The 27,092-nt window shown below is 41.3% G+C and overlaps 1 protein-coding gene across 5 annotated transcripts in view; it reads left to right on the top strand.

The window, feature by feature from the left end:
• Positions 1-27,092, top strand: part of FLNB (filamin B) — a 136,213-nt gene that overhangs the window by 88,881 nt on the left and 20,240 nt on the right. For 2 of the 5 annotated variants that reach the window (XM_054034966.1, XM_054034965.1), the window contains exons 20-38: positions 1,960-2,077; positions 4,045-4,307; positions 4,979-5,576; positions 5,848-6,021; positions 6,405-6,567; positions 7,035-7,195; positions 10,226-10,393; positions 11,966-12,058; positions 12,953-13,076; positions 13,628-13,784; positions 16,784-16,973; positions 18,988-19,235; positions 21,428-21,502; positions 22,261-22,363; positions 23,345-23,485; positions 24,081-24,209; positions 24,895-25,068; positions 25,897-26,055; positions 26,508-26,711. In XM_054034966.1, coding sequence (XP_053890941.1) covers positions 1,960-2,077; positions 4,045-4,307; positions 4,979-5,576; positions 5,848-6,021; positions 6,405-6,567; positions 7,035-7,195; positions 10,226-10,393; positions 11,966-12,058; positions 12,953-13,076; positions 13,628-13,784; positions 16,784-16,973; positions 18,988-19,235; positions 21,428-21,502; positions 22,261-22,363; positions 23,345-23,485; positions 24,081-24,209; positions 24,895-25,068; positions 25,897-26,055; positions 26,508-26,711 — 3,442 coding nt within the window. The remainder of the gene's footprint in view (positions 1-1,959; positions 2,078-4,044; positions 4,308-4,978; positions 5,577-5,847; positions 6,022-6,404; positions 6,568-7,034; positions 7,196-10,225; positions 10,394-11,965; positions 12,059-12,952; positions 13,077-13,627; positions 13,785-16,783; positions 16,974-18,987; positions 19,236-21,427; positions 21,503-22,260; positions 22,364-23,344; positions 23,486-24,080; positions 24,210-24,894; positions 25,069-25,896; positions 26,056-26,507; positions 26,712-27,092) is intronic. The other 3 variants (XM_054034967.1, XM_054034968.1, XM_054034969.1) reach the window with 3 other exon arrangements.

The raw sequence follows: 27,092 nt of genomic DNA, 5'->3' as shown, positions 1-27,092 counted from the left end.
TGGCTTCTCTGAAAGACTGGATAACACCACATCTCAATTAAGAAAGCAGTCTGCCAGACTTGGTACACCCGATGCAAGGGGGGTTTCCTCAGAATCGCTGCTACTGCCAAACCCATAACCTTCCTGGCAGCAAGTGTTGTCATTAGGGTGGAGAAATTATTTACCCAATAAACGGGTTTTGGATTTTAGTAACTATAAGCAGACCTGGCCAGTGTTCAAAGCTTTCCCAGGCATGTATAATAGGGTGGTTGCTAATGCTAGTGGGATGCCTAAACACTGTTTATAGGCTATCAATATACCTTACCCTGAAGGCTTCCAGCTAGATAAAGGAAGCTGAATAATTCAGTATGGGTAAAGGAGATGGCACTGAGCCAGCTTTGTCAGACATTTAAAAAAAAAAAGGCGGGTGGCGTAACTCTTAAGAAATAATACCCTGTTTGACCAGTGCAGCATATGTTAGCCTGTGAAAAACAGGCTAGTAGCAAAGACTAGGAGGGAATGAAAAGACAGTCTAAAAGCTTCCGCAGGAGAAAAGTAAGCAAACATTGCAGGAGAAATTGTGACAAAGCTGTAAATATAGCAGTGATTAATGCCACTTATCAAACATTTTCCCAGCCCTGTAAAAATTCAACTTCATTCTCAAACCTATTCAAAGGATTAAACCAACTGTATTCTCTCCCCAACTGAACTTCTAGTATTTAGCATCTTTAATTATGACTTGGGAAAAGTATCCAATCCCATGCTATCCTTTTACTGCTTCTGAGGTTTCTAGAAGCTCTGTAGAGAAGAAACAAGAGAGGCTGGCAATATTAATCTTGTACCCATTCTTCAGCATAGAGCTGCATGGTAGCTTCTTGGCAATAAACATTCAGCTCATGGCACCCAAGTAAGCTGCTGTACAAAAGCCAGAGAAAATTATAGGTGTACAGACAGTGGGATCATGAGGTTTCAAGCTGCATCTGGGAGAATGACTTGGGGGTGGGGGCAGCTGTGAAGTAACAGGACCTGCTCAACAGGAGTGGAAACTGCCAACCTGGCAGAAAAGGGAAAACATTGTGGCTATTGGGCACTGATTTTTATTTTTTTTAAGCAGTGTCCATATTATTTTGGTCTATGTGCAGTAGCTTGTCTCCATGCAGAGCTCATTGGAGTGTGGACTATATAAAATCTTCATAGGGATGATGGGCTTACTAGGCAGTAAAATTCCTAAGGGACAGCATCAACAGAAAAATCTTGATAGAATACTGTTAACCAGCTATAGATAAGGTTGAGTAATTTTCAACTGAATAACATACAAACAGCCTTCCTGATTTCACCCAGTGCTGCTATAGCTGTTTGTTGGCTTATGTGAAACATTCATGGATATTTCACTTGGGAGCTGAGCCAGCCAAGAATGAAAAGTAAGCAAACAGTCTATATTTCAGCTATACTCACTGTGGTAGGAGAGCATAAAAGGAGCACACATCTTGGGCTGAATCTGGCCATGACTATGGCATTCCAGCCAAAGCACACAGGAGCATTAATCTGTTTCTGATTTATACATCTTAACTTTGGTATTTCAAATGCTATTAAAAAATATAACCCCTTTGTGGACCTGGACTTGGCATGCTGTCTATATGGTGGAATAGGATACCTAGTTGCAAGTTGGATCATTCATTCAGTTGTCATGCCTGAGCTCTGGGAGGGTGGGAATCAACCTGGGGCCTGAATTTCTTCCAGGCAATCAAAATAGTACTCTAATGTTGGCAGGAGAGCAAGCTTTCTCTCTGTCAAATGAAAAGGGTTCAATGCTCAAAAGGCTGGAGTGGGAAGTTGGGGCAGGGAGCTCACACGACACTTGGAGCCTGGTCACTGTCTGCCATTACTCCTTGAGTCGTAAAGTACTATATAGTGTCTAACTAGTAAAGCACAAGCCTGAAATGGCTGACAACCTAACCTACAATATTAACCTTTTGGCAGGGTCCCATGAAAGTTTCTGTAACCTATGGTGGTGATCCTGTTCCCAAAAGCCCTTTCACTGTGGGGGTTGCTGCTCCCCTGGATCTCAGCAAAATTAAAGTCAATGGACTTGAAAACCGTAAGTACACTTGCAAATGAGTTATGCAGTGCAGAGTCTAGTTTAGTGTGGACATTTTTTTTTAAAAGATCTTATCACTGAGTAACTTGGCTAGAATGTTGGTGAGTGAAAACAAATACAAAAACTCTCGTTCTGCTGATTTTTACAGTCACTTGGTATTCTAGCCCAAACAGTAATTTTGTAACACCATCAGTTCAATATAAGCTGCTACTCTTGGAAGTTTATTTCAATTTGAAAATTCTTTTAAGGCTGTGCAGCCATCTCAATGTCTAGTACTACTACCAACAGGATTATGGTGTCTGTCTAGCTTGTAAAGTATACTGAAGGATAACAAACTTTAAAATGAGGTTTTTTCCCCCTTAAATTAAAATCTTATTCCTGGTCATAGGAACAGGCAGTTTAAATTCTCTGCTCCAGTTAGATTATAGTTGGTTCTGAATCCTTAGTTAGATATAAACTTCAAGTTTTTGTGATCTTGTAGTAAATATTGTGGGGTCTCTACCTTGAAAGGTTTGGTAACATTTTATTGCTAGGAGATAACATGTCATAGAAGCTGCACTGGAAGAATCATTTTAAGACTAAATTGCACCACGAATACCTGGAAATGGATATGACTCTGCCACTTCAGTCTCCAATATTTGTCAGTGGATGCTAATCCAGTGAGAATAAGACCCAGTTAATTATTGAATCAATGTGCCCAGCTTTAAACCTGAGCTGGGTGCCCAACAGGCTTCCAAAAGCAAGGATTAACTAGGTTTTTGTCCTCTAAACCTCTATGTTCTACTTTAAATCCCAGGGATTAGTCTTCTATATAGTTATGGCAATGCAAGCTTCCCTCTACAGTCTGTTTACAATCTTGTTCTTGTGGGAGCACAATAGAAAAATTGCTGGCTTTTTATGCTCCTTCAGACCTTTGAGACTGCGCTCTGATAGAGCTGTGGACACTTTATTGGCTGACTTCTAGAAACTGTGTTAAGCCAATGACTGGGCAGTGCCTGACTGAAATGAAATAACTGGGGCCCAGACTCTTTCTATAGGCTAGTGGGCAATTCAAGGAGCAGGTAAGCACTTAGGTGTTCAATGGGATTGACGTGCTTAGCTCCCACTTACTTCAATGGGAGTTGGACTCTTAACTGCATTAAATACCTTTAAAACTCTGGCTCTGGAGTTAAAAACAAATTGCTAGAATAACCTGAACAGTCATGTCCAGCACATGACTGTTCTATGGAACACTCAGTTTAAAGTTGTAACTATACCATGTTGCAGACATACTGCTGTGATGTGGGTGGGTCTAGAAAACTCTTCATGTTAAAAGATCTAGATCTCAGACACTTTATTAGCTCCAAATGCCTTACTTTGACACTTATACCATAAACTAGCTCTCAAAGGATCTCTTTTTTTTTTCTATGAAGTGCCTGCTGGACACTGGCTTCTAGCAAAAGTGAAGGATGGTGGCACTTCTCCATCCCACTGCTTCTGAGCTGCTGGTTCTTCACAAGGCTCAGCTGCAGTAACCTATTGAATGAGTACTGTTCTGCAAGCCTCCATTTACTAACAGAAAAACTTGAGCAAATATGCAAAAAGTATTGAAAGGGCTTAAATTGCACATTACCTTCTGCTACCTGTAAATTGGCAGGGAGGCGGGAAACAGAAGGCTGCTACATAGTGGTAAACTCCGGAATGAGCGTTGTCTTTCAGATGGGTTGAGAGGCTGTGTAAACAAGTCTAAAAGCGATCTTGCTTGCCATTGACCCTTTGCAGTTTCCAATTAACCCATTGTCTAGCTGAAGAAGCTTGTCATGACTAGCAGAAGCAGAAAGAAATGTTCTTATCAGTTGATAAAAATCCTTGTAAAACATTGAGCAACTGCTCAGTGGATGAGGCATTTCTGAATGTCAAACTATAGGATTTAAGAAATCTAACCAGACCATTAATCCTGAAATACTAATACGGGCCTTCTCTTTAAGGAGTGGAAGTAGGGAAGGATCAGGAATTCATAATTGACACACAAGGAGCTGGTGGACAGGGTAAACTGGATGTTAGTATTTCCAGCCCTACAAGGAAAGCTGTGCCATGTGTGGTGGAGCCAGCTCTTGGCAAAGAGTGCAGCACTGCAAAGTATATCCCAAGAGAAGAAGGACTTTATGTGGTTGATGTAAGTTACGATGGCAATCCAATTCCAGGAAGTCCTTATACTGTGGAAGCCACTCTCCCTCCAGATCCTACCAAGGTAAATGCATAGGAAATGCTTCAGCTGTTGACATACAAGAAATATTTGCTAGTCACAAACTGAATCATGCTCTATCACATAAGAGCATAAACTTTCACATTTTGTTTGACCTGTCATGATGATGGAGCAAGTACATTAAGTAGCTCTTAAATTGTTTGCTTCACAAAATCATAACTAATTACTCTATTTTTCAAACAGTAACTTTGAAAAGCTCAATCTGAAAACAAACTCTAGGTATTTTAAGCAATATGAAACTAAGTGAGACTCCCTATTAATCTAATGAGACTCACTTGGTTTCACCCTCAAAGAATGTGTGCTGTAATACAGTTGGCTAATAACTCAGTATAAACATCGCTTAATGTTGCTACCTTTTTGTTTAATAGGTGTACAAAGACAGCCAAGCTTAAGTCTGTAAGCATGGAAATGTCAGCAGACTTCATATTGTTTTTAATGTAACTTGACATTAAGATTTTCTTCCATGAAATGAAAGAAGCCTATTCCTTGCTGTAATGTGTCTACGTAATTTGAGAGTTTAGCAGACTTTAACAAGACTTACCAACTGAATTAGTCTGAAGTTCTTTATGAAATTGCTCTATTTTATTTTGCCAAGCAACTGCCAGATGCAATTACATTTACACAAATTCTCATCTAACTGAATATTTTTATCCTAGGTAAAAGCCCATGGTCCAGGCCTTCAAGGAGGTCTTGTTGGAAGACCAGCAGAATTTACAATAGATACCAAAGGAGCAGGAACTGGAGGCTTAGGTTTGACAGTAGAGGGCCCATGTGAAGCTAAAATTGAATGCTCTGACAATGGTGATGGGACGTGCTCAGTTTCTTATCTGCCTACTAAACCTGGAGAGTACTTTGTAAATATTCTGTTTGAAGAGGTTCACATTCCTGGTTCTCCATTTAAAGCAGATATTGAAATGCCATTTGATGTATCTAAAGTGATTGCCACTGGCCCAGGTCTTGAACATGGTAAAGTGGGTGAAGCAGGATTGCTCAATGTTGACTGTTCAGAAGCTGGACCGGGGGATCTAGATGTAGAAGCTGTATCAGATTCTGGCTCTAAAGCTGAAGTCAAAGTTCACAATAACAAAGATGGAACTTATGCAGTTACATATATGCCACTCTCTGCTGGAATGTATACACTTGTGTTGAAATATGGAGGAGAGCAAGTGCCAAAATTTCCTGCCCGTGTCAAAGTAGATCCAGCTGTGGACACAAGCAAAATTAAAGTGTTTGGACCAGGAATAGAAGGGAAAGGTAAGAAGACTTAAGCATGTAAGTTCTCTACCTGTTTGTGCACAGAATATTTTAAGGAGTGGAAAGGCTATAGTGGATACATCTAGGTACAGGATTGCAACTAGTGATTTTTTTTTTTTTTTTTTTTTTTTTTTTTGCAAGAGAATATACTTCTACACCTTTATCAGTCATTCATAGTTGCCATAAATGTCTAAGAATAATCAAGGATTTTTCATAGACTAAAATATTAAGTTCATTTAAATAGAATGGCTTCTCAAATTGTGTTCTGCAGATGTCTTCCGTGAAGCTACAACAGATTTCACTGTAAATGCCCAGCCCCTAACAAAGACTGGAGGAGACCATATCCAAGCACAAATCACAAATCCCTCAGGAGCTTCCACAGACTGCCTCATCAAAGACAATGCTGATGGAACATATGCAGTAGAGTTTACACCATTTGAAAAAGGTAACCTGTTGTCTGACTACCCTATGTGGGAAGAGGAAGACAAACTAAGAGAACCTTGTTAATGGGCTTGTCAATATTAATGCTAGTACTTAAACATAGGCATCCAGGTACAAGATAGTCTTTGACTAAAGAGCAATTTCTGCAGGAGATAAATAGTATAGGATTTATATGTACTATACATTCATCACTTCTTTTAGTATAGCTTCAGCAGAACATGCTATTTTAAAGAACCTAGAATTAAAGTATAATTTGCAGAGACCCTGCTAAACACCATTTTTGAGTAGATGAGACACTGTTGCAGGCAGTGTCCAGTATCTTGAATGAATAACCATCGCCTTCAAGGAGTCATTTATGTAACCTAGTGATGGCTTTTCACTTAACAGGTCCACACACAGTTGAAGTGACTTATGATGATGTACCTGTTCCAAACAGTCCTTTTAAAGTGGATGTTACTGAAGGCTGCCATCCATCACGTGTAAAAGCCCAAGGAGCTGGACTCAAGGAAGCATTCACTAATAAACCAAATGAATTTACTGTTGTCACAAGGTAACTAAGCCACACAATCAGTGGAAGACATGGTAGCAAGTAATTCAGGACAACTTGACATAAGACACTAAATCCAATAATACTACAAGGGTTGAACTTCAGTAGTCTAATCTGTCTTGAGTCACAGGTCATTACTTCCATCGAATTCAGTGCGCCTTTGGTAATGCTCCTCCAGAAGTAGCTATCACAAACCTGTCTTGGTGGTCTTGTATCAAATCACTTGTGCAACTAAAAAAGTTAACACCCAATCCATACCTGGCATCTCAAAGCACTTTCACAAACTATTCCTGAACTGTTTGATTCACAACTGAAATGTAGCCATCTCTGGGATAAAATGCAGCAAAGCTACACTGTCCATGCTAGCATTACTACACAAACTCTAAAATGCAAGTGGGAGATCAGATTATTGTAAATCTGCAACAAACAATATGAAAGGATACTAATGTGCTGCACGCTTTTTTTTCCAGAGGGGCAGGAATTGGTGGACTTGGAATAACTGTTGAAGGACCTTCTGAATCAAAGATAAGCTGTAAAGATAACAAAGATGGCAGTTGCAGTGCTGAATATATCCCTTATACTCCAGGAGATTATGATGTCAACATCACATATGGGGGAGAACACATACCTGGTAAGAATTCTTCCATTAGAAGATGCCCTAAAACTAAAAATGGATTGTAAAATCCATTCTAGCATCCAAGTAGCATGTCTTCAGATATTAATCTTGTGTATTGTAGCTAAAGAATGGCTGAGGTGACACTAAGAATGCAATCATCCTTGTTTAAAAATTTGCATAGAGCTTCCTCAGAAAGAGCTGACAATCCTGCAGTGCCCTACTTGTAGACTCTCATGCTCCTTGAGCTAATATTTGGGAGCATTGGGCAGGCTTTTGAAATGAGTTTTTTAAGAAATAAACTCAGTTTAAACGTCAACTTGCAAAAACATCTGAAAATAACTGAAGCCAGACAACTATTAGCCTTAGCTGCTATTGGACCGTAGTAGGGAGCAATGGATAGGTGTCCAATACAAACAGAAATAAAATGTAAAGCCCTTTTTGTACTCACTCTGGGTACTTCAGAGAATATGAAAGAATGGTTTTCAGTCTTTCCTGACTCTAAAATAATAGACACCGCAATCCATCTTGGTGCAGTCTGTTCTTGCATCATGAGGTGACTGGCAGCTTATCTAAACCTAGTCCAATAGAATATTGTGACATGACCTAAACCAAGTAGACTAGTGTGGGAACTTGCTTTCTAGAAGTGCAGTCTGCCAATTTAGGAAACACCTTTTGAAACGAATTACGCAATGACATTTGACAGAGCCAGACTAAGACTGCCCTTCCAGGGTGTGAATGTTAAGACCATGGCTTGCTGTAAAATGATGCAATGATGATGCAGTCTTCTGGGATTATATCATGCACTGCAAACTTTTGTCACTGAAAAAGCATTTTAGTGGTACCATTTCCATGAATAGGTGCCTGCTTATCTCAAAGGTGCACTGGATCTCCAGCTTGTACATTGTAGTAACACATGAACAGAGTTCCAAGTGTTTGGCAGCAACTACCTTACGTTTTTAGCGAAGATGGTTTTGCATTGTACCAAGGATTAAATGGCTGTTTATTTCTGCTGAAATAGTTCTGAGCACTTAGTCTTGACTCCTGTGTGTAGAACAATGTGCATTTTCTAGGACTTCATGGAACTGACTCTACCCCTGCCAATCCCATTTCTCAATGTACTGTAAGCTGGTAAAGCGCCAAGGAACTGGATGCTTGCATGCGCCTTCATTTGGGCTTCTGGCTTGTCCTCTGCCTGTACTCTGTTCCTTCCTCAATGTGACAAGCAAATGGTTCACAGCTAAACATCCAGCTTACAGGAGCAGGGTGCCGGCAGGTCACTTCCAACAGTGAAACTTGTGTTTTTTAGCTAGCACTCTGGGTCCAGCCAGTTATGGCATGTAGCCCAGATATTTCCAGTTGCTGTCTGCAGGCCCTTCAAATGTTTCTTTGGTTCTTTATTCACCCCCCCACCCCCCCTTTTTTTTAAAGCAGCAAGACTTTATTTCCTGCAGTTAAATCTACATAGTGTAGCACCCCCCTCTTGATTTACTGCCTAATACAGCTCTGCTTTTGGATCACTCACTACTTCTGCACAGCTTGATAGCATTTTGCTAACACATGGTCAAACTTGTGAAAACACAACATGGAAATTCAAAGGCAATACTGACATGTAATTTAACTTGTTCTGTCTGGATACTGCACAGCAGGCCTAGAAGGGTAATAGCCTACAAAATTGGATCTGTGTGAAGCCCTTAATTTATGAGCAAATAAACAATTAAGCTGTCACTTTCAGCTGCCATAAATGAGCAGGATACTAGCGGGGTAAAATGAACGGTGATACAACTAATTTTCTTGCCACAGACTGAAAGCTAGGTAAGTGACTAGAACTATCCACCTAGTAGCAGAGTCTCAGATATGCACAACAATTAGACTTGATAGCTAATGGCTCTCTCAGAAGTACAAAAAACCTGAGTGAGCATAGAGACCAACTTCACTAGGCTTTTAAAAGTGCCCCTCCCCTTCAAGATTGAGGAATAGTAAGGTAACACAGGGAAGCCTGTACTGTACCTGTGGTGTGAAAAAAGCTTTGTTTTCAGCATTATGAGGAACACATGAAATAATGAAGGCTAAAACTTTCCTGTGGTGGTAACCAAACACTTCAGACTAGAAGCTTTAGTGACTTCAAGTGCTTATTTATCCCTGTCCATAACACAATATACTTTTGGATAGGTTGCCATCTGGATGGAGGTGGGAGCCACTAAACCATGTTGAACGCTGCAAAAGCACAAGTCTGTCCTAAATCTTAAACTAGGCTATCCACTGCTGTAGATGGCAATGTTGGAAGACTCTCTGCCTCTGTGGTGGGGAGTAGATAACTTTGCTTCAAAAACTTTCTTCTTGATACAGATTTTGAAAGAAACAAAGGTACAAAAGTGAACTGGTTTCCACTGATAGCAACATTTTGCTAAGTTAGTCCCCCTTAAAAATATTAGCCTTGTAATTCTCTTTTGAGATGTTAAGTGTCCTTGGCTATAAGCGAAGTTTCTCAAGTGGAAACTGTAGCCGATGGCCTTGGAAACAACCTCTCAATTATAGAGCCTTGAAACCTGACTTACTCACCTTTTTTAAAGACTTTTTGGAGCACTTGACCTGAATACTTTGCTTGATCAAAAGTGACCATAACTTCAAAATGCTCCACCCCAAAACTGATTATCCTCAAATTCAGAACTGGTTTCGAAGATAGTGTTCCGTTCTTATAGTCAGATTCACAGATGTGTAGGGAAGTTGAAAGGTCATTTAGTCCAGCCCCTGTGCTTAGGCAGGACCAAGTAAACCTAGACCATCCTTGACAGATTTGTCCAACCTATTCTTAACCTCCAATGATGGGGGATTCCACAACTGCCCTTCGAAGCCTTTGTCAAACTGAAGTGCATATTTAGGTTTTTTGCTACACCTGAAGATAAAAAGCAATCTCTACCCTTAATGTTGGAAGGAAATACTGTAGGATACTGGGGGTGCAAAAGATAGTGGCAGGAGGCTAAAGTGAGCTTGCATTTACTTCTTAAACCCTTAGAACTGCCAATTGTCTGCACTTCTGTTTTACAGGCAGTCCATTTAAAGTTCCTGTAAAAGATGTTGTTGACCCATACAAGGTAAAGGTTGCAGGTACAGGTCTTGGAACAGCAGTTCGAGCCAAAATCCCACAGTCCTTTACTGTGGACACCAGTAAGGCTGGAATAGCACCTCTTGAAGTTATGGTGGCAGGACCCAGAGGTAAGGACCTTAGCATTCTCCTACTTTGATACGTCTACCTCTGTATCTTACAGGCAGTGCTGGATTAAAGAATTGAGGGGGCCTTGTGCACTGTGGAGTGGGGGGAGGCGGTGCCTTCACTCAAACTTGGCCTGGCTGCTGTTAGGACAGTCAGGCCAAACCTGAGCAGTGCTGTGACCCTGTTCTAGCTATGTTCTAGCTGCTGCTGCTAGCCCCAGGCAGTTTAAATGGGAGCAGCTAAGCAAAGCACTTCTACCCCATGTATACTCAATCAACCCTCCACCAGCCCCATTTATCCTGACAGCACTGCTGGGATGTGCATGGGGGGGGGGGGCGGAAGAGAGACATCTTGCTTGTCCAGGACCTTCCTAGCTACTTGCCAATGTCCCTAGCTCACCACTCCTATCACCCACCCTGCTCTTGTGTGGTATGGGCCACGTTTGAGCAAGTAGCATTGCTGCACTTCAGTGCCACACAGATTTGGCCTGCTGCAGCACCACTCACCGAAATCTGGGGGGGAGCTTGAGATGGGGGTGCTGTGAAAGTGCAGAGTGCACATTGATTAATCTGGGCCTGTGAGTACCTAACTCTCTCAAACTCTCTTGTGGAGAGGACTAATGACTAGCCCTATTGACAGACTTGTTCCATAAATACTAGAATTGTGCTCTCCTGGGTAACTTTAGCAGTACATTAGCTTTAAATAGATCTTCAGTCTTAAACTTTGGAAGAAACTGAGGGGCTACAATGAATGGGCTTCCTCCTAAAAGAGATGACATTTCAGGAGGTAAATATTAAGGTGGGGTGAGATTCAGGCCTATTAAAGCAATGTATCAATCTTCCCCTGCCTTTGGGAGGGTGAGAAATGCATCTTTGTCCCATAAAGCCCCAACCTGAGTTGTACTGCACGTTAGCTTCATGAACAATCATATCTGTCAAGTGAGATGGCTTTTGGCAAACGTCAAAACTCCCTAAGGCAAAGAAACTAAATCAGTGCCCTGATCTGTGTAACGTTAGGACTGCATTTTAGTTCATGGTGCCTCTACTATACAAGTCCAGTCTGCCAAATAAGTCCACAGACAGAACACACATGCCACTTCAACTGAAGAGGTAAAGGCTTTGTCTTGAACTATGCAATCCCAAGTACCAGTAGCTAAATCTAAGGGGTGGTAATTCATTTCTCCCCTACCCTTTAGGATTGCTCCTCTTTGGTCAAAAAAGGCAAGACAAGCATGCTGGGCATACCAAACTCCCCTTTTTAAAATGGAAGATTGCTCTTTCAGTAGGAAGCTTCGTGAGAAGCCTGCACAGCTTGACTAGATACAGCTATGACCCACATGTTACTGAAAAGCAGACACTGCTATTACTAACTCATAGAGCTTAAGTCAAATGTATCAATATATAGGATTCGTGGTGCTAGAAGAATTTCCTTAGGAGGGGTTATCTTGTTTGGGACACCTCTGGCCTGATCTTTCTGCTGACACCACAAGCCTCTGATCTCTGGTTTCATAAGGAAAGATGAGCCATAACTCTGTAAACATGAGTGCTCTTCAAATAACCATTATCTAATTCTAGCTGATGAAACGGATTCCCAGTCATGGCGCAGTCCATTGAAAGCGATTTCAGAGTTCTTTAAAGGTGACCCAAAGGGGGAAGCTAACGAGACAGGTTTGCATTTTTCACTAACTGCTGACAGCCTGTATGCACAAATCCTTCTGCCAAAAGCAAAAATCAGTTGTAAAAATAACTTGCTTTAAAGGCTTTGCATGGCAACTAAACTTCCCTAATAGCTGCTGAATTACTAAATTTATATTAAAGCATTACTGCAATTCTAAGTATAGCTTATCTTGAAATGTATGATTTGAACTGATTAACTGCATGCTAAGAAATTTGCTGCAACTGCAGTGGAAGACTTGAAACAACGGTTTCAAGTCATTTTAGGATTTCCTGCATCTTAAAATGAAGCTGCTTTGGACCACCTACTTTCCTTAAACATGTGTTTTAGTGTAAATGATCTCTCTGTTGGGCAGTAAAACTCTTTTCCAGATGCACTGAGGGAGCATGAGACTAAAATCACTGTCTTGTACTAACATGCTTTAGAACTGGACTCTGCTTGCAGTGTATTCCAGTGACAGTGTGTAATCTTATCAGTGACTGACAGCTGAGACCGCTATCACCTTCCCTTTTTGTAAAGCTCTTCAGATACACTTGAGGAGTGATGTGGTCTAGAGAGCCAGAATGGTCTTGAAAAGCAGGTTAAGGGCATTTAGAAGTGTTCTATTGGCTTTTGCTGATGGCTATTGCCAGTTTAGTCAGCAAAAAGCCTAAAAGGCTGGTGGTGATGGATGCTGGTTATCTCTGATCCATGGCTCATCAACATAAAATGGTGGAAACGATCTGTGCAGTCCTTCTCAGAGGCTTATATGCAAGATCTGTTGTAAGGGTTTAAATCAACAGCACTTCTTCAAGCTTGGAGCGACAAAACTGCTAATGCAATCCTGCTGTTCCAATAAGATGGGTTTGACTAGTGCTGTTGAACAAGTGACCTGTTTCTGTTTTTAGGAATGGTGGAGCCTGTTAATGTAGTTGACAACGGAGATGGCACTCACACAGTAACATACACACCTATGCAGGAGGGCCCATACGCAATCTCAGTCAAATATGGAGATGAAGAGATTCCTCGCAGGTAAGCTAACAAAGCATCCATTTTTCCAGAACAAGCCACCTACCTAAATAGCACTTCACCGCAGAGTTCATGTTCTGAATAGTCCTAGCCTTCGTAACTTTAACTGACTGCTTTAAATGCCTATGCTTGCTCCTACCGGTAAGTCAGTGTAGTTAAAAAGAGGGGTTTTCTGGATGTTGATCCCAAGAGCCAGTCTGCATTTTTAAACTTGGTGTTAGACTTGAGAAGTGATGTCTATATTCCCCAGACTACAACGCCTCAAGGTTCTGAGGTGGCCTCTGGTTAATCTTGTATTGTTGGATTCTTATTGTCTCCTAGTACTTGGGAGAAATGGAAAGGAAGGGATTATGCAGTGGCGTGCATGCCAGTATAAAAGTGAACTCTTAAGCTACAGCATCTCCATTTAATGTTGTTGCCTTAAACTAGTATCTAGATTAGTCTTGGGTCCCAATTCAGGAAATATATGCTTAAATGTTGTTGTGAATAGTGGTAGTACCTACTGTAAAGCCTAACAAATGATGACTTAAACAAATTTGTTCCCCTGTAACAAGTCCTTTCAAGGTAAAAGTGCTTCCTACGTATGATGCCAGTAAAGTGACTGCAAGTGGACCAGGTCTCAGCTCCTATGGAGTTCCAGCCAGTTTACCTGTGGAATTTGCTGTTGATGCTAAAGATGCAGGAGAGGGGCTTCTGTCCATCCAGATAACGGTAAATCATTGTTAATCTTCTTTATCCAAACACACTCTGTTCCTGAGTGGGAGTAAGCTGGTTTAAAGTCTACTCCTTACATCTTATCAGTTGCCACACCCTGAAATACCTGGAGTCCTTGAAGGGTGTGCTCTGGCTGAAACATCCACTCAAATTCAGCTATTGCTTGGGAAATGTACTTCACGGTGTTAATCCCTAAACTTCAAACAACTGAAAATTAAGGCTGGCCAAGCATTTAATGACCAGTTGTGCTGTAGTAAAAACGTCTAGTTTTTCTGATCTTTCTCCAAAGATCAAACATGCTGATACTAAAAGGAAGAAAACAAATCAAGTTTCCTGTTGCAGACTCTAATAACTTTAAATTTAAAAGGAAATGCCTTCCTCCTTACCTGACCCAGCAAGGCCACGGTCTTGCACCTCTGCTTGTTGCAGTTGCGTTGTATGATAAAACTAATCAAATGATCCTCTATTCCGGCTGCTAAACTTACGAGCTCTTTAAACTGATACATCTGTAACTGGCATGTCTGACAAGTTTTGCTATTGCTGCAAGGACATCTTTGTTCCCCCAAATATCTGATAAGGTGTGTGTTTGGGGGGTGCGGGGTTGTGGTAAGACTACTGTGGCTTGGGCAAAATTGCTCTTTGTGCAGTGAGCTAGTAAAGTTTGCTGACCAGGGCTGGAGTAAATGGTTTTAGATATGGTAGTCTTTCTCCCTTATGCATTCTCTATCCTATCTTCCATTTCATGGTCTTTGCAGGGTTCATGAAGCCAAGTCATACTACATAATGAAGTTGCTTGGTTTGTAATTCTGCTGTTAACAGTATCCGTAACATGTAGCAAATGCATAACCTCCCAATTTGCAGTAGCTTGCCAGATAAAATTCTGTAACAGTTAAGTGTGCTTGGCACTGCATAGGCTAGTCTTATTGAAGGTGGCTGTGTACTCAGTTACTCTTCTCATAAACATCCTTTGTACACTCTCAGTCATGACTTTTGGGCGTTCTACTTCCATTCACTCATCTGATCTAGGGCTTGTCTACACTGGCAAAAGGCAGTTTTGGCGACACAACAGCAAGAGGGTACACATGACAATGGGACTTTCGTTGTGAAAAACGCCCAGGTTTGAGAGACTTTCCCCCTCCCTTCTTTGTCGACAAAGAGCCAGTGTAGACACTGCTGATGGTTTTTGTCACAGACCTGGCTTCCGCCAGTATCCCACAATGCCTGCCCTGATTGCTCTGCTCAATATTTTGATCTCTGCTGCCCTGCAGGCATGCACCCCTCCCCGTCCAGGAAGCATCTGTGTGCTGCTCCATTTGGGGAATAAACACAGAGCAAATCATTGGAATGCTCCTGTTCTGTCCTGCACTAGGAACATAGCAGCAGTCTGCCTGCTGCTGCAGGTAGGGTGACCAGACCACAAGTGTGAAAAATCGGGATGGGGTGGGGGTAACAAGAGCCTATATAAGAGACCCAAAAATCAGGACTGTCCCTATAAAATCAGGACGTCTGGTCACCCTAGCTGCAAGGGGAGCTGTGCTGCTTTGCCATTCCTCAGCACGGAGAGCTCACAGAGCAACTCGTGATGCTGCTCTAGGGGGCTGTGGGAGAACTCAGACTGCCAAGATGTGCAGCAACCAGCTTTTCCTTCCCACAACACTGCACTGTGGGATACATACATACCCACTGTGCATTGCTCACCCTGTCCATGATGGTGTCCCCAATATGGATATGAACTCTCAGAGGGAGCAAGTGTGAACACCCTTTGGTGATTTGTTTGTCGACTTTTGGGTGTTGACCAAGTTTTGTCAAAACTTGGTAGTGTAGACAAGCCCATAGACTAAAGGAGCAAGGCATAACTCCTTGTACCCAAGATGTCCAAGTGCTTTAAGGTGTTAAAATATGAACCATTTAGGTCATAGACTTAGATGCGATCTGCAACTTTAGTATGAGGGGAACCAGGTGGGGTTTTCTGGAAGCTCACTTCATGCTTTGTAGCTGTTTGGAACAGTTTCAGAACAGCTTTGTTAGAAGCAATCTTGTGCAGTATTGACCTTGGTTTTAGATGTGAAACTTGTGCATGCCTCAGCTTCATTACTATGCAGACCAGCAAGTCTAAGCAGCTCCTCAGTTCTTGTAATGCTTTTTGAATATCTATTGTAGTAATGGTAGTTGACTAGAATAATGTAATGTTTTTGACCTGGGCATGGGGCAAACAGCGAAGTTTACAAGACCAATCTCTTCAGATGAAAGCTTAAGTAGGCTCAGTGCTTTTGCCTGACATTGCTAATCTTTCAGTAGGCAGCTGTTAGCAAAACTTGTTTAACACGAAGTATGTAAAAATTATTTGAACCCATCCGTTCTGAGACTTCAGACCTAGAGAAATGGATAATGAGAAGCCAGGCTACATGAACCATAGTCCGGACAGGTGCTGGAAATGAGATGCTTCCTGAAGTATCTAGTTGAATTATATGGCAATTTGCATTAATATATCCTTGTCTTGTAACCACAAGGTGATATGCTGAGTGTACAAGTATCCTGAAAATAAGATGTTGCATAACTAGTTTTCGCAACATTTGAATTGACTCTTCTATGTAGGGGGTGATGTGTAGGATTCTTATGGGGTATGCTGAAAAAATCCTAAAAAGGACCTGAAGGGTTGTATTGGAAACTGTCTTGGGTGGGGTTGGATTAAGCATTGGAGTGCTGGATGCTATTAACAGGTGTTGGCGAACACTTGTCTGCAAATAAAGACCGTGATAGTTGTGCAGTATAGCTTCTGATACCTGTTTAATTTTCCACTTAATGTCATGTTTTGGTGCTAGTCCTTGTTTGATCTGTATACTAAACCAGTTTAGGTGCTAACTCTTCCAGAGTTTAAGAACATGCAGGTGTAGTTCTAAATGTAAAAATTGTGGCCTGAACACTTAAGAAAGCCTTACATTAAATGTGTAACTCGTGAGAGGACACTTCCTTAATATTTCACTTGTGCCCCTCAGGACCAAGAAGGCAAACCAAAGAGAGCTGATGTTCATGACAACAAGGATGGCACTTATGCTGTAACGTATGTCCCAGACAAGACAGGCCGTTATATGATTGGTGTTAAATATGGTGGGGATGACATCCCATCTTCTCCTTACCGAATCCGTGCGTCGCCAGCAGGGGATGCAAGCAAGTGTTTGGCCACAGGTATGTGGCAAGTCTGCTGTGTTCCGAAGTACTTGGTATATTCTTACCCCTTTTTTAAAAAAAAAATGAATATTTCTAGCCAAGCTACAAAAAGCTTTTGTAATGACCTTGTCTGAAAAGACTGCAAAAGTAAAAATGAAGTAACTGCCTTTATAGTAGGTACAGTTACCTGCAGGTCCCAACATAGATTCTCATAGAACACTATATTCTGACAGAATTGACTTCCCTAAGATCATCTCTTAGGGATGATTCCTTTTTGTGGATTAAGATGAAACTCTCTTGCACGGAGGTAAGCCAGATCTTTGACTGTAGAATAGTCAGGTGAAGTTTGAAACTTGCATTGGCATAAATGAGTCTCACTCAGAACTTAAACATCTATGCAGGGTAAGAGGGTGTGATTTAAGACCTCACTTCACATGCTAGCTCAGCATGCAAATTCTAGCAGAGCCAAATGTACAGAAACCAGCTTCAGTCGAAGTGAGAAGAGCGCTTGTGCTATAAGGTAACAGCTATGACCCCTCCCCCCCAGGATTACAGTAGCACCCAAAGCCCATTGTGTTAGATCCTGGACAGAGAAGTAGTCCTTTCTCTGAATTCAATCTGTAAAACTGAATTTAATGATCAGAGGCTTCCGAACTGCCAGTTTATAGGACTTAAATTCCTGTAGTGAACACGCACAGAGCTCTATTTCAGGTTTTGATGACAGTTACAGGAAAAGCATAGAATCTTGAACTTGGATATTGGCTGGTAAGTAAAAACTGACTTCATTGCTGAATTTAATGTAAATCTAATCTACATCTACACACCCCTAAGGATTTTTAGATAATGTTTTGACTTAACCTGGCACTAACTCAAAGTTTTTATAAAGTTTAACTGTCACTTCCTAAAGTTAGTATTTTTGACAGTTGAGACATTTCAAGCTTCTAAAATAACTAGATTCTTATCACAAATGAAGAAATAGCACTGCAGGGATCTCAAATCAAAATTCGGGGGCAGGGGGCGAGAACACTTAGCTTAATGTCCTCATACCACTTTCTGATCTAGTGAAAATTATTCAGCGTTGCTGAGAGCAGCACTAACTGCTAAAGCCTTGAATTGCCACAGTTTCTCAGATGTCCACTTCAATCACTGTCCTCAAAATAAATGTCCTTAAAACAAATTTGATGCTTATCTGTGGCATCCATAGAAACACTCAAATGCTGCTGATCTATATTAAATGACCAAAGCTGTGAGCCTTTTGGTACTTAAATGTGAACAAATTGCTTTCTTCAGTGATGAATGCCATTGTTTGCATTCCAAAGCAGATGTCCTAAATGTACTGTAAATCTTACACTTCACATTTCTCATCACTGACTTAAAAATCATGTCTTTAAAACTGGGTTATACTTGATTGCTGTGTATTCCTGGGAGTGTCCCAAAAACAAATGAAACTAATACAGAAAGGGTTTCAATATGATACCTCTTAAGAGGCACTTCTTGGCAGAGTCAGAGAAGAAAGAAACATGTCAGTTGTAATTGCTAATCCATTTCATTGCTAGAGTATCTTGCCTTAGCCCGTACTAAGGAATGAGTCTTATTTCACTCAGGGCATTTAGTTTAGTGACTAGGTTAGGTAGTACAAAGAGGCAAAATGCCAGTTGGATCCATATATGAAACAGTCTCCTGAAAAAGGATTAAAAGTGATAGGTTGCTTTCTTAAATGTAAGTGTCCATCAGCTTTCTCCCTCAAGCTTTATTTTATTTTATCCTCACCCAGCCCACCTGACTGAGCTGAATAAGATTAAAAATTGGCTCTTGCAGCTGAAAAATTCCTGAAACACATGAATATGTAAGCAAAAAATACACTTGTACCACACCATAAAACTGGTCCTGTGACCATGTTACGGTTTCTCTTATGGCCTTAATGTTTTCACAGGGGGCATGTCTGTTTAGTTTGATTGAAGCAAATCATCCTATTTCTTAGAAAAAACTGGTAAAACTGTTAACACTTTCTGTAATCAAAACTGCTTTCTAGGGCCTGGAATTGCATCCACTGTGAAGACTGGTGAGGAAGTTGGGTTTGTAGTAGATGCTAAATCTGCAGGGAAAGGTAAAGTGACATGCACAGTCCTGACACCAGAGGGTACAGAAGCTGAGGCAGATGTTATTGAAAATGAGGATGGGACTTATGACATCTTCTACACTGCTGCTAAACCAGGAACCTATGTGATTTATGTCCGCTTTGGTGGAGTGGATATTCCAAACAGCCCCTTCACTGTAATGGTAAGTTTTTATAACCACTTCCCTCAGCCATACTTCACATTTTGTTTGGTAGTTCTCAAATAGTCTTGCAGAAGATATTTGAACATGCATTACTTGTGTACATACCAATATTTACATTTCACAGTACAATTGGGTGTGTGATACTATGGTGATGGACATGGTACAAGGATGGTCTTTTGGACAGAAGATTTTTATCTTCACTTTCAGAGCTTTCATCTCTACTTTAGATGTCTTTAAGAATTCGTGTCAGTGGCCGTAGTCTCTGGTTTAAAAGTCCCATTACCTTAGCTTTACATTTTGCTACATGTGCATCATGTCTGACTTGTCAGTTAGTAATAATTTGTAACTTCATCCCAAATAAGAGTGATCTTTTAAATAACCTGTAGTAGAACATACTGTGCTTACTCTTCCAAACACTTTCTCCCCCACCCCCCCACAACTGCCCGCTAAATGACTTCTCTAATCTAAAGTCAGATCTCTCTCTTTTTTTCTAGCATGTGCCCATATATATGGGCATGCTAGGCCTTATTTTGCCTGTTATTTAAGGAGGTTTCAGACATAGCTGAGAGGCCTTGAGTTGAAATTACCTAAGAAGCCCTTGGCAGTAGATAGGGTTGTGGGCTTTTTTTAAAGCTGAGTACAAAGCTTGGCTTGAAAAAACAGCTCTGAGCACAGCATGATCTTATGTGAGCATAACAAATCTAAAGACCAGGTTAGGTGAAGGAGGCTCTTGACTACACAAGTATCAGAGGGGTAGCAGTGTTAGTCTGTATCCACAAAAACAAGGAGTCCGGTGGCACCTTAAAGACTAACAGATTTATTTGGGCATAAGCTTTCACGGGATAAAAATCCCACTCATGGGTTACTAACGACACTGTTTCAGTGCCTAAATACTGGTGGGTGGTGTTCCTATACTGTAGAGCAGAACATGTCTCAACACTTCTTCCCAGTATTATGAAAAACAAGTCTTGTTATAGCAACAGGTGTTGCGTCAGACTCCCCTCATCACTAAACCACTCTGTGGCATTGGGCTGAAAGGCTTAGAAAGCTCAGCCAATAGTGATTGTACCTATAGCCAGCCATTTTTAATCCAGTTGCATCACTGCGTGTCTTGACTTCACAGCATGATTTACCAGTGTTGCCCTTCAAAGCTGTACACTTTGGTGATTTATGCTAGCTAAGGCCTGGTCCCCACTAAGTCCCCAAATCGGACTAAGGTACGCAAATTCAGCTACGTTAATAACGTAGCTGAATTCGAAGTACCTTAGTCCGAACTTACCGCGGTCCAGACGCGGCAGGAAGTCTCCCCCCCCGTCGATGCCGCGTACTCCTCTCGGCGAGCTGGAGTACCGGCGCCGACTGTGAGCACTTCCGGGATCGATTTATCGCGTCTTAACCAGACGCGATAAATCGATCCCAGAACATCGATGGCGTGCCGCCGGACCAGTCGGTAAGTGAAGACTAGGCCTAACTCTCAGCAGATAGCTACTGTAGCCCCTGAAGACTCTTCCTTGAAGTGACTCTTCACAGCCACTCAAAACATTCCGCCAGAAGCGTCTCTTGAGGTCAATGAGCATGTTCCAGAGGCAGTCAGATTTGCTACTTACAAATGCATCCGTACGTTAGGAAGTCTAATGTGTGGGTTTTGGTGTTCAATACCAATGAGCAATAGCTGTCTCTCTAAATAGACCTTTTCGTTTTAGTGTAAATTCCCAGTGCGTTGCTTCACTTAAGGGATCTGCAATGAAGTAAATGGGCAAAGCAAGAGCAGTGGCATACCACCAGCTGAAGTGTTCTGGCCTAATGTGATACTCTGGATTTCTGTTGTTGCTTTAAGTAGGAATGACTTGAGTCTGCCAGTCATCCTGTCTGTGGGGGGTGGTGGTGGGGGGGGGGGGTGGTGGTGGAAGGGAGACTTAATGACACCCAATATGGTTCTTTTCCACTGAAGTCACCATCCCAGAACATGCATCAGGAGAATCCATTAACTAAGTAGCTATCCTTAATCAAGGATGCTCAGTCAGATCCTGCAGTTGAATGTCTCCCTCCTGGTGAGGTGCCACTAGAGAACTGGGAGGAAACTTTTGGGATGGGGAAATGTCTATAAAGTGAAACCCCTTAAGTGTTATGTACTCAAAGTATTAATTCCTCCACACTTGACATCCAATTAACCTGCGTTTGCCACTAACCAGGCTACGGATGCAGATGAAGTTGCAGTCATGTCGCAGGAGCCAGTAAGCGCATGTCCCCCTGGATTCCATCCCTGGGTACACAATTTTTTACTCTTCTTCACATTCCATTTCAGAAATGACAACCTGCTGCTTGGGACTGCTTGGTCTTTCTGGTCATTTGTTCATCGCTTTCCAGCTGATCAAATGTATTTTGGGATTCAGACTTCATGCAGATCTGTTTTCTTTGCTGCTTAAAGGGACTCTCCAAACTCTCAAACATGAAGAGGAACAGTGTCCATTTATTGCTTCTATTTCTGTGTAACTTAACAAATTCAACCTTGCAGTATAACTTCAAGCAACGTTTTCCCAGTAAAATGGCAAACAGTGTCTTGTCTAAAACTGCATTGTGAAACTTGTATTTCTTCAGGCAAAAATTTGCTGCTGCTTACATTGCAATCAATCTACCATTCTAAAAAAAAAAAAAAAAAACACTTTTGTTCCAGGCCTTGAGCAACTAAAACTCTTCTCTCAGATGGAACCATTTTGCGTCTTGTGTGTGCTAAATTTTGTCTTTCATTTTCTTCACTTATGTGCAATTTTTATCTTCAACTTGCTGAAAATCTTTTATTTGACTATTTGGCAGGTGGGCCAATATTAAGCTAATGGATATCAGGGGATGCTTAACTGGGCAGCTGTCTAGTTGGGCAAAATTCTGTAGTTGATTCATCTCTACAGTACTTAGTGCAAATTTTGTGCACTGCACATAGATCAGTCTCCTCTTTGTACTGTAAGCAAACACTAGCTGCTCTATACTTACTCTGTCCCCATAAAATGACAGCTCCTTGTTTCTTTAGGTCACAGAAGAACCATACATTCCTGTTGGTGACATGAATGGTGTGGGATTTAAGCCCTTTGATCTAGTTATTCCTTGGGCTGTAAGGAAGGGAGAAATAACAGGTAACCACTTCATAGTATACAAGCTGCATGGAGCTGCCTTGCTTTTGACAGCACACTTAAGCATTTATAACTGCAAATGTGGTGTGGAAAATGGCATTGACATATGAAGTACTCCGTAACTTGAGGCTTTTTGTTACTTGTATACAGAGGCATAAGCAATGTACTTAATAAAATATGCATGTGTGAAATATGTTCTAAATTCAACAAGGCAACTCCTGGCACTGCCACTGATCCCCTTAGTCCTAACCTGAGACGTTACCTATCCCATTCTTTCTCGAGCAGCTGTTTATTGCTCCTGAAACTAATGTAATTTATCAAGTGAACTCCTCCAGCATAGATGATCATAGTCCACAGCTGCTGACTCTTCTTCCAGGCCTTCTGTACAGCCTCAGTAGCTGACATTCTGTTAGCTGCTAGAAGTGACGCCAAATCCTCAAACGCACAACTTAAGGGGGCTGCCATAAATGAAGGATTTTTCTACTGGGATGGTGGCTAAAGTAATATGAAGTGCCCAATCTCCTGTTCCCCACCCCAAATACACTGTAGGCCAGGTGTCTGCATTTATTAGAATTGGTTTTCTTCAAGAACATGACACTTGTCCTTCAGCTCAGTATTTGGCTGTTGCCCAAGTGGTTTCCTTTAAGGTGCTCATAATCCCTTGTAAAAGATTGTGGGGGAGCCCGTTACAGAAGTGAAGTGTAACTTAATGAATGATCATACATCCTACTAAACTTTCATTTGGCCAATATAATCTTGTGCTACATCCCTAGGCCGTTCACCATATGTCTGCTATACAAATAAAATATAGAAGCACAAGTAGGAATATTTGGTATTCTCATGAGTCTTGTATTTGTACTGGTGGACAAGTAACTTAACCATCTGAAATGCTTTGGTTTAAAATGGTCTGCGTGACTGTTCAAAGGAGTGAGTGTGGGGGGGGGAACCACTATTCCAGTTTAACTCTTAAATTGCCTTCTATAGGTGAAGTTCATATGCCCTCGGGAAAAACTGCTACACCAGAGATTGTGGATAACAAAGATGGTACAGTAACAGTTGGATATTCTCCTACTGAGGTTGGGCTGCATGAAATGCACATCAAATACATTGGAAACCATATTCCAGGTGAGTGTCTAGCTGAACCTTTTTTGCATTGGGACACATTCAGTGTAAAACTGGGAATGTTCAGTTTGCTCCCAAATATCTTTTGGCAATTTAGTTGTAACTGGCAGGTTGCATAACTCAGTTTAAGATGTATTCACTTCACTATCAAAGTAGAAATTCCCTGAAAGGCACTTACTATTCAAATGGCTTTGCTTGTTTCAATAGACAGGGAAACTAGAGTGAAAGAGCAAGTGGAGGCAGGGGAGCTTCCAGTGCACAAGACAGACTTAATGGATTTGGTTTTTGGGAACCAGGTTTTGTGGTGTTTGTGACTTGCTAGCAAGTCACAATCTTGGCCCAGAATGAGCTGAGCAATATGTTTAGGAGCTGGGAAGAAGACTGGCATGTTTGTTGCAATTCCTTGGTTTTTAGAAGAATCTCCAATGTTTTATGTAATGGTAAAAGGAAGGTTCCAAGGAATTATGTATGCCAAACTTAACACTAGAAAAGCGAAGATCTTGTAAACCATTGAATAAACATCCAATGCTTCTAAACCCCCAACATGTGGTTTTATGCATATTTTCATTGTCTGGTTTATCTCTTAAATCCTCTGTAGAGAGCCCACTACAGTTCTATGTAAACTATCCGAACAGTGGAAACGTGTCTGCCTATGGACCTGGTCTCATTTATGGTATAGCAAACAAACCAGCGACTTTTACCATTGTCACAGAAGATGCTGGAGAGGGTGAGTTCTTTAAGAGGGATGGTAAATATTGTTTTAACCAAACTTTAATTCTATACAAACAAGCCTAAAGCAATTTCAAACATTGCAGATGTAATCTGTATGCATAATTGAACTTAAGTCATAAACTAATAGTGATGTTCTAACTTACTCGAAATAACCTTTGAATAACTTTTCTCTGTTTAACTCGTTAGCTGGGATTCTATAAGGGAAAACCAAAGTTAAATGCTGACATGAGTAGACTTTGTTTAGGTCAGACTCCTTGACTCCTTTTTTTTCTGAATTGTAACTTGCACACAGCAGAGTAAAAACTGTAACATCATTTCCTGTACACAGTAGTTTTTCAGACTTTGTTTCCTGGAATAATAAACTTGGCTTAATTTGGAGGGGGGAGGAGTGGAATTCATTAGCCAGTAAATTGGCTCTGAAAAGTCAGTGTTTCATGAATTGAATGTAGTAGATTGAATCATGCTCTGTCAAGGCTGCCTTGGCACACTTCTAGCTGGCTGAAGCAAATGGCTCTTCTGCTAAAAGTCCTTTTTCTGAAAGGATAAAACTGAACAGCAAACCTCAAACTGAATACTATGTAATACATTTTATTAGTAACTGATGCCTTCTTTACAGCTACCTTGCCTTTTTAACCTTTTATTTAAAGGTTACTCAATTAAAATACTACTTTCTATAACAGGTGGACTGGACTTGGCTATTGAAGGACCTTCAAAAGCAGAAATTAGCTGCATTGATAACAAAGATGGCACTTGCACAGTCACTTACCTGCCAACCCTACCTGGAGATTACAGCATACTGGTGAAGTACAATGACAAACACATCCCAGGCAGCCCATTCACTGCCAAGATCACAGGTATGAAAAAACACTGTTTTGACACAGTAATTAACCGTTCCAATCAACAAATGATCAGATTCCAGAGTGTAATCCAACTGCCTCTTCAGTGTATAACTGCAAAATTGGGAAGCTACTCTCTGGCCTGCAGTCTGGGTGAGGTAGCCAATTTTATTTTGTCAGTGACGTCTACACATTAGCCTTGTGAATTAACCTGTAAGGCTAGTAACATACTCTATTTAGTAATGTATGATATTAGCTAGCACAAGAATGACAGTAATGAATTAAACTGCTGTAACAGTAAGCGCATGGGATGAGAGGAGGACCTGGAGATCATCCGTCTAGCTTCACACTGGCTCAGAATGCCTTTAGGTGAGGTCTGCAGGTGTTCAAAGTGAAAACAGACGCAACAACCTTGTGACACTGACCAGCTCACGTTGGTTACCAAGCTGGACTGAAAGAATCATCCTAAAGTGTCTTCCTAACATAATCTTGCTCCATATTTATCATTTCATGGAGTAGAATTCCAGATGTTATGAGACCACCATAGTAGGACATGATAAATATCCTAGGATATAGGAGCCAATAGAACTGAAGCTCTTCTGGACCAGTTACTTAACTAGACCCATATAAATGGAGACACCAGATATCAGCTATATGTTATCAGGTGGTAATTTCAAAGCACTAGTGTGTTTTTATCAGATGATAAAGCAAACAAGGCAGAGTACACTGTTGGCTCAGACTGATGGTCTGACAGAGCCAGGAACAGGATGTGGGCCTCCCAGCTCAACCTGCATTATAAAGCTAGTCATATATAAATCTAACTGGAATCTGCTTGTATTTTTGTAGATGATGGCAGAAGAAGATCCCAAGTTAAGCTTGGTTCTGCTGCTGACTTCTTGCTGGACATTAACGAGTCTGATCTCAGCCTCTTAACAGCCAGTATTAGAGCCCCGTCTGGTCGTGACGAGCCTTGTCTTTTGAAACGATTACCCAATAACCACATTGGTAAGCTCGGCCTCTTCTCGAGAAAGGAAACTAAAATGCTGTCTTGCAGTTGTTACTAGCTGGTCATTCACTAGCTTGTGGACTGGGCTGATCTCTTTCCAGTGTCCTCCAATCCTCACCTGGCAAGCGTGTTGGCCAGGAACAGAATGGGTATGGAGACTGAATGCCTGGCTCACCCTTTATGTAATACTCCATGCTGGGATTGAGGCACACTTCTAGGTGCACTGATGCTACCCATGACTAATCAATTTGGATTAACAATCTTCTAGAGCCTGGTATTCCCTATTGGCCCCTTAAATGTGAACTGCAGCTACACAGCAAAATTAAAAGACTTAATTGCTTTCTCAGTGCAGTGCTTCTTGATTCATGTGACAAGGGTTTTAATCAGGTGGCATGTATGCAAACCTATAAACCAGCCTGTCTTATTTCTGCTGTGATTGTCTGCCTTGTAGGTATCTCATTCATTCCACGAGAAGTAGGCGAACACCTTGTCAGCATTAAGAAAAATGGAAGTCATGTGCCAAACAGCCCTGTATCTATCATGGTGGTTCAGTCAGAGATTGGCGATGCCAGCAGAGCAAAAGTTTCAGGCCGCGGCTTGATAGAAGGACGCACGTTTGAAATGTGTGATTTCATTGTAGATACAAGAGATGCAGGTTAGTGCTATGTGAAAGGTCCATTTTGGAACAGTGCTTCAGCACACTTTTCTTCTGAGGGAGACCTGAGTTATGGGCTCTTCAGGATGGTGCCTTTCTGATGTTTGGATTATCCATTCGAAACTAATCCAAGCAATGCAGCTGCTCCTTTCTTCCAGATTCATGTTGTCCATCCAACCGTCAGTCCTGAAGCACAATCCCAAAGTTGTCTAATGCAAAGTGTGAATCAGTTGCTGGCCCCAAACATTCTTCTTAGAAGTATTCGTGCTACTAAATTTTAATGCTATTCAAGTTCTCTTGTTTACAACGGTCTCTGCCTGTTAGCTTAGTCTTAGGTGTTACTTCTAATAGATTCAAGAAGCAGATATTATTTGATATTTT

This window comes from Malaclemys terrapin, chromosome 7 (genome assembly GCF_027887155.1).
Source record: "Malaclemys terrapin pileata isolate rMalTer1 chromosome 7, rMalTer1.hap1, whole genome shotgun sequence".
Lineage (NCBI taxonomy): Eukaryota > Metazoa > Chordata > Testudines > Emydidae > Malaclemys > Malaclemys terrapin.
Note: the sequence above shows the minus strand (reverse complement) of the source record. Positions and strands in the feature narration are given on the sequence as shown.